The following is a 15,017-nucleotide window of genomic DNA, read 5'->3' as shown; positions in this document are numbered from 1 at the left end:
AACACCTCCTTCTATGCTTTCCGACTATGCAGTAAATTCTAGGTGGTTGGAAACTAGTTGAGGGAAAAATCAACACTCTTGGCTTTTCATTAGAGTCAAGCAGTCCCTCTTTTCCTATCAGAAGCATATAGCTTGCTTCTTTGAAAAACTAAGCCATTAGAACAAGAGTATCGATATGTTAACAGCTGGGCGAGGAAAAACGCGGTTCCCTCTGACCCTGCTTATTCCAATTGAACAAGGACACATGGCCAATTATTTACAGTGGATCACCAACCCTAAATTAAGAAGAGCTTTAACACTGGCCAGATTCAATCTAATGCCTTCTATGCTGCTCTATGGCAGATATCAACAAATTACCCGTAAAACTTTTTATGACACTTTTCAAAAGCTCAAGGCACGTTACAGATAAAATTAGATCAATAAAATACCCTTACAATCAATAGAATTATCAATTTGCGATATAAACCTTCCTTTAAAAAAAAAAAAAACCGCTAAGCTTTTTTCTGTGGATTAAAGAACTATCGATGGACACAGTTCGTAAAACAATATTTTGCAAGTCCAGGCATATGGAACCCAGGGATAATCCACCGGAATGATCCGATATGTTCTTTAAGTGATTGTCATGATTCACAGTTAGCACAATAAATTAATATCTATGTCTGTGCTGAAGATAATCAGAAACAGATTCGTGCAGTGAAAAGGAAATAATTAACATGCAGTCAGAATGTAGGGAAGGGCGTTTGCATAAATGGTGCCTTTGAAGTCTAAGAGGAACATATGGTGAGGATACAGCTGTGGCTACTGGCCATACCAACAAGTAGTATGACTTCCATGTCCAGACAGAGCACACTGTCACGTCCTGTTCGCTCAGAACTCTCAAAGCGTTGAGAGTTAAAGATGGCAGAAACAGCACTCAACCCCAGAAAGTACTTTTCTGGTCTACCTAGAAAAAGGTCAACAGCGAACATTAAGTGGCCCTATTTAGGCTTCTTAAAGCAGTGATGGCGAACCTTTTCGAGACCGAGGGCCCAAATTGCAACCCAAACCCCACTTATTTATTGCAAAGTGCCAACCCGGCAATTTAACCTGAATGCTGAGGTTTTAGTTTAGAAAAAAACCGGTTGGCTCCCTCTTCCTGTGCCCCCCCCCCCCCCCCCCGAGCAGGGGCCAGCCTGCTCTAGCCTCCAGCAAGTCCTGTGCACACCGCTCTGTGCCTCTCTAGCATCTCTGCCTCCTCTGCGCCCTCCCCCCTTGGGTAGCAGCCACCCGGAGCACAGGCACCAGGCCCGCCAGCCAAGTCCTTCCTGCTCACCGCGGTGCGCACACATTGTGCTCAGTGGCCCAGGCCAGCCTAGAAGTGTGTGGTGTGTGTGTGGATTTTCCGCCCCCCACATGACGAACTCTGTGTGCGAGTGCCCACAGAGAGGGCTCCAAGTGCCACCTCTGGCACCTGTGCCATAGGTTCGCCATCACTGTATTAAAGTCTACTCAATGGAGTTGACCTCCAGGAAAGTGCTCTTCGGATTGCACTCCAAGGTGACTGTTTGTCTGACTGGACATGGAAATTATCAATCGTGCAGAGTTTACGGCTTCACCCTACCGCGTGTTACCACTAAATTCGGATGCGTTAACTCCCATGTAAATCTGCAAAGAACTGGGAGGCTATGCTACTTTAGCATTTCCCATTGCCCTAGCCCAGGGGTAGGGAACCTACGGCTCAAGAGCTGCATGCGGCTCTTCTGCCCTTGCACTGTGGCTCCACGAGCCGAGCCACCTGCCCCATCCTTGCCCGCCCTACAGGCAGCAGGGCGGGCACATCCATGCGCTTCTTAGAATGAGCGGAGTAAAAGGTAAAAAAAACCCTATATATAGTGTTACCTTTATTTTAAATGTCAAAAATTATTTGTGGCTCCAAGTGTTTTCTTTTCCCGTGTAAAACGGGTCCAAATGGCTCTTTGAGTGTTAAAGGTTCCCTACCCCTGCCCTAGCCGCACCTTTAAAAAATTAATCTTTCTCTTGCAGTTATTAACTTAATTGGGCAGCAGGGGAAAAAAGTTCAAAAAGAAGGACACATTTGGGGGTCATATGTGCTTAACTCCTACTGTCTTTCATTCTCAAGCCGCACGCCTTTACGCAAGCACACAGTTGAATCTGAGCATGGAAACTGGGCTGTTATGGTGTAACAGGCAATTATTTCAGAAGCTGATGCAATGCAATACGTTCACAGACGTTTTGGCAGCTTTCTTAATGGAACGAAAAATGTTTTAGCAGATCGTCTTCTGTACTGTACTGCTTCTTATTACTGTTAACACATGGGGATCTGGTCTGGGGTGGAGGTGGGGAAAAGGAATTCAAATGAAGTGCTAAGTCAGGTTTCCAGATAAATACGGATATGTTACTTTGATAGCTACCTGACAACCGTAGCCGGTGTACAGGAGCGTGCGTGGAAATTACTCTTCTAGACATGGCCTGTTTTACTTTCAACTTGCATTCTTAGCCAGACAAAAATAATTTATGATTTTAGAAAAATGTTTATCTATCCCAAATAGGAATTTTGGCATTAAATCTTCGGGTTGAATCACTGAGATAGCATTCTGCCAAAAACCGTTTCTGTGACCAGCACTCGGAATTCTTTTTTATCAAGTGAGCAGATCACAGGAAACCCTTCCAAGGACTTTGGGAAATATGGTAACAGAGCACTCTCACTGTCTCCCCCCGCCTTCTTTGAAAGGCTAAGAGGTTCAGGAAGTAAGAAGGAATCAACTTATGCTTACATTTTATCAAAGAGACACAATTTTTTTAGGAGTCAAAGCATGAGTTGCAATATGATCCTGTCGGGGATGTTGTTAAATATACAATAAAACCAGGAATTCAGGATGTAATATGCAACTAGAACAGTTTCTTAAGGACATACTGCTCCTATGATTATAAACTACAGTCTTCAGATATGGGGTTACACGGTTTCTGTAGTACGTATTACATTGCTCATTATAAACAGGACTCGGCAATTGATGACAACGGGCTACTGTGTTTGATTAATGTAACTATCAGATGGTGAAAATTCAGACTGTGCGACACCCCTGACCCTGCGACTCTGACCAAAGATGGGAACTGCAAGGAAGCCAATTATTGCTGAAAGGAATGTCTGCTAAAACAGTAAGTCAGAGCAGGTCACAAGAAGAAGAAGAAGAAGAAGAAGAAGAAGAAGAAGAAGAAGAAGAAGAAGAAGAAGAAGAAGAAGAAGAAGAAGAAGAAGAAGAAGAAGAAGAAGAAGAAGAAGAAGAAGAAGAAGAAGAAGAGGAAGAGGAAGAGGAAGAGGAAGAGGAAGAGGAAGAGGAAGAGGAAGAGGAAGAGGAAGAGGAAGAGGAAGAGGAAGAGGAAGAAGAGGAGGAGGAGGAGGAGGAGGAGGAAGAGGAAGAGGAAGAGGAAGAGGAAGAGGAGGAAGAGGAGGAAGAGGAGGAAGAGGAGGAAGAGGAGTTATATCTCCCCTTTCTCTCCTATAAGGAAACTCAAAGGAGCTTACAATCTCCTTTCCCTTCCCTGCCCCCACAACCAACACCCTGTGAGGTGGGTGGAGCTGAGAAAGCTCCGAAGAACTGTGACTAGCCCAAGGTCACCCAGCTGGCATGTGTTGGAGTGCACAAGCTAATCTGGTTCCCCAGATAAGCCTCCACAGCTCAAGTGGCAGAGCGGGGACTCAAGCCCTGTTCCCCAGATTAGAGTGCACCTGCTCTTAACCACTACACCATGCATTGGCACATGAAGCTGCTTTATACTGAGTCAGACCACTGATCTACTCATTATTGATCACTGAGACTTTCACACCATCTGCTTTCTCACACATTTAAATGAGAGATGCGGGGGACCAAACCCTGGGACCTTCTGCAAGCCAAGTGGCCATTTTACTACAGTCCTTGCTCTCCCAGGCCATCTATAAAAGCTGCCAGATTTTCATAATCTGGACCAACTAGGACTCTACCTCTTCCTAACCATGGACCATTCCCCCAAGAAGCAAATCTAACCATGATTTAGTAGGCAGCCCTTTCTTGGATCTTTATTGTATGGAAGAATGTTGGGAGGGGTTCTACCTGAGATCGAAGATGGAATTCAGATGCCGGTTACTAAACAATATTTTGGGTCTTATGGAACAGCTGTGACCTTGGCTAGCAAATCATACTGAGGAACAAACACACTCGTTCCCACAAAGGTACAAGCGGGTGGGAAGGCATGAATAAAGGAGCAGGGGAGCCTGACCTTCACAGTTTCTCCCGTCGGCAGTGACATGGAAGCCAGCATTGCAAACGCAGTGGAAACTGCCATCTGTGTTCACGCATCGGCCATTGTTGCATATCCGGCCATTCTGCAAGCATTCGTCAATATCTGAAACAGAACAAAACAGCAGTCTATGAGGCTTTCCCCACTACAGAAGGGAGCTAAGGTCGACTCGGTTCCCTTCAGTGGAGGGCGATTCCAGGCTGTCCCCACAGCAACTGAGTTGGCCCCCTGGAATTGAGCTAAGTGGGCAGGATCATCTTGGTGCCTATTTCGGGCTTCCTCGATCGCAGGGATTGGCACCCTGTGTGTTAGCAGCCGGAAACAGGAGCCGCTTTTTTACAGTTTTTACAGTTTACAGTTACATGCGCTTTTCTCGCTTTACCGCCACCTAACTCTCCCGTTTTCATGCGCATGCCACAAAAGCTGCTCGTGATTGGTTGAACGTGGATGAGGTGTCAGGTTTCGATGCTTCCCCACTTCGAAGCGGTATCGACCTTGTTCCGGCAGAAAAGTGTAGTTCATAACTGCGACAAGCGATGTCAGCAGTGTCTCTGAGGGGTGGGGAACCGAGACAAAACAATGTTGAGCTCGGTGGCAGTGGGGATTCACTGAGGTGAACCTAGGCAGAAACCAGTTCAACTCTGTCAGTGGGGAAAGCCCCAATGTCTAATTCAAAACATAACTGGGTTTTTCCATTGGTTGTGCCTCCATGCAGAAAACAGTGTTTACCTGGAAATTGCAAGCACGGTCCAGCCAATGTTACATGGGAGAGACTGAAACGTGGTAGTCCAAAGAAAAAGTCAAGACATGTTCTGCATTTGCCAGAATAACGTATTACACTTGAATCAGAGGAACATGAACTAATTTTGAATGTTTTTTATCCCAGCTGTCACCCAAATGTCACCCAAATATCACCCAAATAAAACAGTTTAAAGTGATTTAAACAAAATGCCACAAATAAAAGCTGTTAAGTGGAAGGCAGGCTGCAGAGATCATGTTAAAATCCATTAGAATGTGTGTGTAAAAAAAAAAGTAATCTAAAATTATGTGGCCCATGAAGCATCACGCTAGAATAGAATAGAATAGAATAGAATAGAATAGAATAGAATAGAATAGAATAGAATAGAATAGAATAGAATAGAATCTTTATTGGCCAAGTGTGATTGGACACACAAGGAATTTGTCTCCGGTGCATATGCTCTCAGTGTACATAAAAGAAAAATACATTTGTCAAGAATCATAAGGTACAGCACTTAATGATTGTCATATAGGTCTAGTAAGCAATCAGGAAACAATCAGTAGTAATAAAAACATAGAATGTAACATCATAAAATAAAATGAAATGTCAGCACAGGCTATAGTCATACAGTCATAATTGGGAGGAGATGGGTAATAGGAATGATGAAAAAGTGAAAAGTAGCAAGCAATTATATAATAAATATATAATAAATAGTTTGACATTATCGAGGGAATTATTTGTTTAACAGAGTGATGGCATCTCGAAAAACTGTTCTTATGTCTAGTTGTCTTGGTGCAGTGCTCTGTAGCGAATGGCTTAGAGGGTAAGGAGCTGAAAACAGCTTTATGTCCAGGGATGCGAGGGGTCAGTAAACATTTTCACAGCCCTTTTGACCCGCAAGTAGTATACAGGTCCTCAATGGAAGGCAGGTTAGCAGCAATTGTTTTTTCTGCAGTTCTGATTATTCTCTGAAGTCTGTGTCGATCTTGTTGGGTTGCAGAACCAAACCACACAGTTATAGAGGTGCAGATAACAGACGCAATGATTCCTCTGTAGAACTGTATCAGCAGCTCCTTGGGCAGTTTGAGCTCCCCCACTAAAAGCGTTGCACTGGCTGCATCACGGCTTCAAATAAACCCGAAGTGACTAATAGAACGAAACAGTCTCTCGTAAACATGCCAGTAATTTCATCAAGCTTTCGTCTGAAATACGATCGCTGCCAGTTTATGAAATTCTTGAAGAGCATAGTACTGCTGGCCAGTTGGCCTATATCAAGTTCTCCGTCCCATCCCTGCAACAGCACGGTTTACCAGCTGCCTAATAACTTTATGCTGAGCGTTTTCCTACCGGCAGCAATTAATGCACAGTTGCTAATGTACAGCAACTAACGCACAGTTGCACAGTGGCAGATAGGAAGGTGCTCCAAAGGGTGATTACTACTGCCCAGAGGGTTATTGGCTGCCCTCTCCCCTCCTTGGAAGAACTTTATAATTCCCGCTGCCTAAAGAAACTTCAGAATATTCTGAAGGACCCATCTCATCCGGCATACTCTTTTTTTGAACTGTTACCATCTGGGAGACGATACAGGACCACAATATAGGACCATGGTGGCGAACCTTTGGCACTCCAGATGTTATGGACTACAGTTCCCATCAGCCCCTGCCAGCATGGCCAATTGGCCATGCTGGAAGGGGCTGATGGGAATTGTAGTCCATAACATCTGGAGTGCCAAAGGTTCGCCATCACTGATATAGGACCATGGAGGCGAACCTTTGGCACTCCAGATGTTATGGACTACAGTTCCCATCAGCCCCTGCCAGCATGGCCAATTGGCTGATGGGAATTGTAGTCCGTAACATCTGGAGTGCCAAAGGTTCACCACCACTGATATAGGATTATAAAAACAAGGACAAATAGGCTTAGAGATAGCTTCTATTCTACAGCTGTGGCTATGCTGAACTCCATGGTTTCGTGTTGATGTGTTTGGGGCTGTGTGTGTAGGGATGGGTGGAGGAAGGGGAATTTGAGGATGGGGTGTGAGGTCTGAAATAGTGTGCATTGGGGAATGCTTGAAAAATTTCGTTGTGCGTGCACAATGACAATAAATGCTGCTGCTGCTGCTGCTGCTGCTGCTTCTTCTTCTTCTTTAGAGTTTGGATTTATATCCCCCCTTTCTCTCCTGCAGGAGACTCAAAGGGGCTGACAATTTCCTTGCCCTTCCCCCCTCACAACAAACACCCTGTGAGGTGGGTGGGACTGAGAGAGCTCAGAAGAATTGTGACTACCCCAAGGTCACCCAGCTGGCGTATGTGGGAGTGTACAGGCTAATCTGAATTCCCCAGATAAACCTCCACAGCTCAGGTGGCAGAGCTGGGAATCAAACCCGGTTCCTCCAGATTAGATACATGAGCTCTTAACCTCCTACGCCACTGCTGCTCCTAAAACAAATGGTCGTTGCTCGCTTTGAGTCCCCGCATTTTCTTTCCTTCTCCTCAGAACCTTCAAATAAGATCAGAGGTTCTTGTTTGTATATCTTTGGCCCATCTCCTGAATGCTCCACTGTGAAGCCGTTGGAGGAACTGCGGTTATTTCCCTAGAGCCAACGATCTGACCCAGGCACTGGCGGTTTTCTTTCCAGGCCTTCTGGCAAAAGGGCAGTATCATTCCTGAGACTCCCTCCTTTCGCTTTCCGCCAGTACTGCTTAGACTTGTTTTCTCTGGGCTTTGCCTTTTAATTCTTTGTTTCTCTTTCGGAGCTTCTTAATCCAGCAGAGATTTCTAGATCTCTGCTTTCCCTGTGCATGCCCTTTATTATAATTTCTTTTTAAAAAACCAAGTGTACGATTCCCCTCATTACATCTTCGGCCTTCAAATGCAAAGTCAACAGAAGATAATCACTGAATTCTGACTTCACCCATGCTTTCGTTGTGCAGCTATGCTTAATTCTCTGGCCACTTATGCAGTATGAAATAAAGCAAAGTTTTCCATCTAGCATCAGCTCTCTGGCTGTTTCCGCACGGCAATGGAAACGCACCTCCACCGGCATTAAATGATTATGCCGGTGGAAGCTCAGGGACTGCTCGCACAGCAGCATGCGAGCAGCCCCGCAGATCTGCCACACCGGAGAGGCGGCTCTGCATGAAGCCGCATCTGGTCCATCGTCTCCACTGACCTGCCTGTCCAGAGTCGCTCTGGAGGGCTGCAGGGACCCACCCAGACTGCCCTCCAACCTCCAGGGGTCGGAGGGCAGCGTGGGCGGGTCCCTGCAGCTGTACTGAAGTTTTTTAACATCAATGGTGGTAGATTCATACCAGCAGCGTTGAAGGTGTTTAACGCTAAGGTGGCCCAGCACCTTTTGTATGGTATCCCCATCTGGATCCAAGCATGGCACCAGAAATTGGAAAGCATCCAATCCAATTTCCTTTATAAGATCTTTGGCACCCCGCATTGTGTCCCCCCTAAGTGGGTGTCTCTCTTTTTGTTTGGAATCAGGGCAACATTTATTGTAGAAACAAGGGACATGTGGGTTGTAACTTTTAAGTTTTGGTTGCGTCTTCTTTTGTTTTGCACTGACCCTAACAGTTTGTCCCAGTTAGAAATGAGGAGAGAGCTTCAGCTTTCAAATGGGTGGCTAAGCATGATTGAAAAAGATCTTTCCTTGGGCTTCTCTCTTTTGGGAGGTCTCTATTACAAATGCTCACCGGGCCCGGAGATTTACCATCGCTTTAAAGTCTAGATTATTTGATCAAGAGTACTAATTTCTCCTGAGCAAAAAGCACAAAGCTCTTTTGCTCTCTCCAATAAGTCTTTTGGGATTATCCCTCAGAAAAACTAGCCGCCCTGCTATATATATCTGCAACAACTTATTAATTTCACAATAGCAGATGGGTCATGCACCCAGAAAGTAAGGTGTAACTCCTTTTCCGCCACAAAGCACATCTTCTTCAAGGTCGCATTCTCTGGTATTCCACAAGATGAAAGCTGCCGCTGTCAATTCTGTCCTTGATACAACTGTAACACTTCCTCATATTCTGCTCCATTGTTCAAAAGTACAACAACATCAGAACCAATTTGAGAACTGTGTTACCAACAGGATTTATGCTCCTCTCTGATAAAACAAAAATGGCTAAGCTTCTAAATAGCTCTAGTGTGGAAATATCTGAAGCTGTTGCTATGTTTTTGCTCGGTGTACTGCAAGTTGAGCAATAATGATCTTTTTATTGTATTTGAAATTCTTGGCACTGGTTTTATGCCTAATAAAGGTTTTTGGATTTGGATTTGGATTTGGGTCCCTGCAGCCCTACAGAGCGGCACTGGAGAGGCAGGTAAGTGGAGGCAATGGGGAAGACGCTGCTTTTCAAAAAGCTCACTCAATGAGCGAGGTTTAAAGCGGCGGCTTCATGTCGCTCCTGTGCAAACACTTCCCCAGGGACGGCGTTTTTGCCGTCCCTGGGGTGCTGTATTCCGCCCGTGCAGAAAGGGCCTCTGTTTCACAAACAGCACTGGGGTAATGATGCCAGCTTTTGATTCAGAGAAACACATCCCCTCAAGGGGTCCAGATATCTCAAGGGCCTTCTGCCCCCCCCCGTTCCACAATTTCTCCCCCCCCACACACACACACATCCAGATTTTCTCAACGCAAGATTTGATTGTACGGATTGATGCCATATGCACGTATGTCATTTGCCGTGCGATCCCAGCCAGAATTACACCCTTCCATCAGCATCAATGGGCTTAAAAGCAGATGTGGGATCCAGCAGGTTCTCACAGGTTCCCAAGAGTAGGTTACTAATTATTTGTGTGTGCCAAGAGGGGGTTACTAATTGGTGATTTTGCCATGTGATTTTTGCCTTAGTTACGCCCCTCCTCTCAGCAGTAGTGAGCAGAACTTGAAGCAGTCTAGCAGGAGGTACACCGGCGTGTGTGGCAGCCTGCGCCTGTGTGCATTCGTTTCCCACCCGCAATCGGGATCAAGCTGCTGCTGCCTTAGCCACAGCCTCCGCCCCAGGAATGCCTCCCTCACGCTGCCCCTGGAATGCCCGCCATGCCCCCACATTCCTCGGGCCTACCAGTCCCCATTGGCGCCACGCCATTCACAGTTTGAATCCCACCACCCATGGGGAACCTGTTACTAAAATTCTTTTGGATCCCACCACTGCTTTTAGAAGGGTGTAATCTATGCTTGGGATTGTTCCCCATTGATCTTTCATCCTTTGGAACAGTCGACAAACTTTTTCCCCCCTTTCTATCCATTAACACATACTCTAGGCTATTGCATATGGCAACGGATTTTAATTGTAGACCACTTTGGGAACCGACCGTGACCGGAAACGAGAGTTTATTTATTCATCCTGTTAAATAAACAATTGATTTACACAGAGGCATACCTCGGCATTCTGTTCTCATCAGCGTACTCTGGTAGCCAGGACGACACTGACAAATGTAAGACCCTTGTGTGTTAGCACAGTCTCCACCGATACAGGGGTTTCTTTCACACTCATCGACATCTGAAACATACAGATAGTATTTTCCCCCCGTTAGTAAGCCATTAGTTAGTTTGGCAGTTTTGGAAGGTTCTTTCAGTAATTTGTTTTACGTAGGCAAAACAGTTGCACAAACAATTAAATAAAAAAAAATAAACTGTGTTATGCAACCCTCAAACTTTAGGAATATTTATTTTCCTCCTCAATGTCGTTCTATGTTATACAACATTCTAGTCGGAAAATTCCATACACCAGGTCCGGGAACATATGCTACACTGTTTCCTTACACAAATAAGAGTTTATCCAGGTGGACTCCTCGAAAACACCACCTCAACCATTAACCGTTTCTTTTTACTCTGAATTTCAAGAAAGTCCCTAGACACACTATATCGAACCTCCACAGAACAGACTAACAAACTCTGCACAAGATATTTTACAATTTTACTTTTGGACTATAAACAAGAGATCAACATGGACATGCTAAGCGACAGACCATGCAGAACTCGAATAGGGGAGGACGCAACTTTCTCAAACAATTTGTTAACAACACGGAGGAAGAAAAGTCCCTGTGAAAGTGGACTCATTGTGGTGGGAGACAGATTCTCTTTTATTAACTAGTTTAAATTAAAACGCAGTAAGAATAAATATTATACGTGGGGGTATTACAGCAATCTGCCATTTTTTTTAAAGCTAGGGAAATCCAGGAGAGAAAAATCCCATACCGATGCATTCGCCGCGAAGATCCAGCTCAAATCCTTTTTTACATTCACAACGATAACTTCCAGGGGTTGGGATACAACGTCCATTAATGCAGAGGTTTTGATATAACTGGCAGAAGTTTACTCGAGGCGGAGTGATATTAACGGGTAAAACCCCTGAAACGGAGAAATAAATAAGAAAAGGTTAAAAATTCGGTCAACGTTCGTAATTTGAACCGAATACTGGCACACATCTCTAGTAAGAACCATATTGGGGCACTTACTGGGCAGTGATCTTGCGACACAATTTCTCCTGCTTCACGGCTGTCACACACATACAGTTGCCCTTTGGCCATAAGCACCGTTCTCAAAGCCTTCTCAAGATGGATCAATTAGATTGCTTAAATAATTAATGACTAAGGTTGTTCCTATCCAGTACACCAGCAATTGCTAGTTCATCTTTATCAGTATGACAAAGAAACTTACAAGACTATGAACACAAATCTATTTAATACTTAATTCTGATAAGATTATGTTTTCAAAATTATATTATTGTTACTGTTATGTCTGTTGGTGTCTACTTATTTTTCCTTCGTTTGAATCTTTCCTCCTCTCTTGTAATTTTTTACTGGTAAAAATAAAAGTTGCTTTCAAAAAAGATGATGGATTTTTGTGGCATACATCTGAAACTAAAGCATTCTGCTCTGCTACCATCTCACATAGGGGTATGTGGGCATTTCCCCACTCACCCTGATCCCCCCCTATGCCGCGTGCTGCTCTCAGCGCGCGGCATCCCAGGCGCACGCCCGGGCGTCCCCACGCCCCCTCGCTCTGCACGGGGTCATCAAAAGGCGCCCTTTGCAAGAGCGCTTGGGATGCCGCGTGCTGAGGGGGCGCGACAGTGGCAGCGTCGGGGCGGCTGCGCTGTCGCCGCCTCTGTTGTGGGGAGTGCTGGGGGACCCCACGCAACTCTCCTCAAGTAGCGCGGGGCTTAAGGTAAGTGGGGAAAGGCCCAGAGACAGCCCCGTAGTGATATTCTAGGCAGAGTCACACCCTTCAGAACACACTGACCTCAATAGGCAACCATCTGGTATTTGGCTTGTGGGAAAAGATAAGGAAATTACAGGAGTCAAACAAACACCCCTTTTTAAAAAAGGGATGAAATCTAACCGAGGCAAAATACTGAATTCTGATTTATTTTTACCTGTTGGTGGTCTTGGAGTTGGGACCGGAAATTCTGGTGGATAGATCGGTGGGGGATATACTTCAGGTGGGAAGACCCCGGGAGGAACACCGGGGACACCAGGAATACTTGGAATGCCGGGGCCTGGGATTTCCGGTCTTACGGGGAGAGTACCGACTATACATAACTTGCGGTATTCCTCTGGAAAAAAAAAAACCACAGAGAGAAGTTTGCTATTTATCAGAATTACAAAGCAGCTTGCTTATAACTGAAGTTGTGAAAGCAAAGTTGTTAAGTACCTTATCCAACCATTCTTCCGTAAAATGATCTGTTTAGACCTGCAGAGGCCTGACTGTCTTGTTTACCGAGGCAGTAGGTAGCTAGTTTCTACCTTCTAACCTCTAGTCCAGGTTGGTGTAAAGACCCACCACCATCATCAAACAGCCAGCATGGCGTAGTGCAGGGGTCTGCAACCTACGGCTCTCCAGATGTTCATGGACTACAAATCCCATCAGCCCCTGCCAGCATGGCCAATGAACATCTGGAGAGCCGCAGGTTACAGACCCCTGGTGTAGTGGTTGAGTGCAGTCCATGAACATCTGGAGAGCCGCAGGTTGCAGACCCCTGGTGTAGTGGTTGAGTGCAGGTGGACTCTAATTTGGAGAACCAAGTTCGATTCCCCACCCCTGTACATGAGCGGCAGAGTCTTATCTGGAGCAGCAGTGGCGTAGGAGGTTAAGAGCTCATGTATCTAATCTGGAGGAACCGGGTTTGATTCCCCGCTCTGCCACCTGAGCTGTGGAGGCTTATCTGGGGAATTCAGATTAGCCTGGGCACTCCCACACACGCCAGCTGGGTGACCTTGGGCTAGTCACAGCTCTTCAGAGCTCTCTCAGCCCCACCCACCTCACAGGGTGTTTGTTGTGAGAGGGGAAGGGCAAGGAGATTGTAAGCCCCTTTGAGTCTCCTGCAGGAGAGAAAGGGGGGATATAAATCCAAACTCTTCTTCTTCTTCTTATCTGGTGAACCGGATTTGCTTCCCTGTTCTTCTGCATGAAGCCCACCTTGGGCTAGTCACAGTTCTCTCAGAATTATCTCAGCCCACCTACCTCACAAGGTGTCTGTTGTGGGGAGGGGAAGGGAGAGGAGTTTGCAAGCCGTCTTGAGTCTCCTTACAAGAGAGAAAGGGGGGGGCATAAATCCAAACTCTTCTACTTCTTATTCAAGGATACCCCCAATCCTGAACCTGTACTACTACCCACCAAAAAGCCATTTTCTCCAAGGGAACGGATCTCTTTAGTTTAAAGATCACTTGTAATTTCAAGATTTTTCAGGCCTAGAGATTGGCAACCTTACCTAAAATATGGTCCTCCTCTCACACCTAAGATTTGAGACCTGTTAGTGCAGCCCCCAAGCTATGGAACTCTTTGCCTCTTGAGACTCCCCAGTTCTGGCCTGCTGGCACTCAAGATCTGTTTGCTCTAGAAGGCCTTTGGAACCGGGTGAGTTTTTGTGTTTTCTCGCACTTGATATTTATGTTTCCTTAACTGCTGCTGGCAGGATTCTGTGTGTATTTATTGTTTTTGGGTTTTCTTCACTGGGTTTATTCATGCTACGTCCCTCTGTTTATATTGTTAATAATTCACTTTTTGTAGGCTAGGATACTGACATTCTAAATTTTTTAAAAAATAACATAAATGAGACTTTCTTTAGGAACTCAGCCTGTTCCTGCAATCTGCAGTCCAGCAATCAGCAATTAGCAAAAATTTACTAAATCATGGGAGAGCTCCTGTGTTGCGTGATGTTGCCCTGTCTCCATCTTGGGAACCCATCACGATAATAAACGGGTACGGAGGCAATAAATGAGACGTGTCATCTCAAAATATACGCCGCAGTTCTCCTGGGGGAAACTTAAATTCCCCAAGGGAGCCAACAGTTTCTTGTAAAGAGATATCCTCCAAGTATCACCTCAACGCTTGGACCAAATCTTCGCTCAGAATGTCTCCTCATTACAGGCATTCCCAAACTTTAAACCTTGAAATCTTACATTCATGTAAGATTTCACATGGTGTGCTACATCACAAAAATCTGAACAGCTTCCTTAACTCTTAACTTTAATAACAGTCAAAGTTCAAAGTTCAAAGACCTTTATTAGGCATTAAAACATAGCAGAACTAAGTAATCCAAATACAGTTTTACAAGATAAAACAGGTACTCCTGTTTCAAAAATGCATACATCAGAGCGAAAGAGGAAACCAGGAAATCATTTCGTAATAGTGAGCAAGAATTTGGCCACTATGTCCAGTTGCTTGGGATTCTCTGTATTCAGAAGATAGTTCAATTTAAGATTAAAAAGGCTTGGATGGACCAGTAAGGGATCCCCTAAAAACAGGTTTGGTCTAAAATCGTTAAATTTTGGACAAACTAATAAAATGTGCTCCAATGACTCCTCAGAGGTTTGACAGTATTCACAGGTACGCTTTTGCTGTGAAGGTACCGTGAATCTCTCTGGGGAAAAGGTTAGTGGAAATGTGTTGGTTCTTGCTCTGGTCAATAGCTACCTCAACTTAGGGTCAGACAAGATGTTTAAAGATGCAGCTGTCTTGCATTTCCTGGGCATGATGTTAAAATGGAGGGGA

General features: G+C 45.1%; 1 protein-coding gene across 1 annotated transcript in view; it reads right to left on the bottom strand.

The window, feature by feature from the left end:
- The window catches only part of LOC125446194 (fibrillin-1-like), a 106,330-nt gene that overhangs the window by 22,052 nt on the left and 69,261 nt on the right, over positions 1-15,017 (bottom strand). The window contains exons 8-11 of the mRNA XM_048519748.1: positions 12,400-12,579; positions 11,220-11,372; positions 10,402-10,521; positions 4,255-4,380 (exon numbers count right to left, since the gene is read on the bottom strand). Coding sequence (XP_048375705.1) covers positions 4,255-4,380; positions 10,402-10,521; positions 11,220-11,372; positions 12,400-12,579 — 579 coding nt within the window. The remainder of the gene's footprint in view (positions 1-4,254; positions 4,381-10,401; positions 10,522-11,219; positions 11,373-12,399; positions 12,580-15,017) is intronic.

This window comes from Sphaerodactylus townsendi, linkage group LG17, assembly GCF_021028975.2.
Source record: "Sphaerodactylus townsendi isolate TG3544 linkage group LG17, MPM_Stown_v2.3, whole genome shotgun sequence".
Lineage (NCBI taxonomy): Eukaryota > Metazoa > Chordata > Lepidosauria > Squamata > Sphaerodactylidae > Sphaerodactylus > Sphaerodactylus townsendi.
The sequence above is the reverse complement of the archived record's forward strand: the minus strand, read 5'-3'. Positions and strand labels throughout refer to the sequence as shown.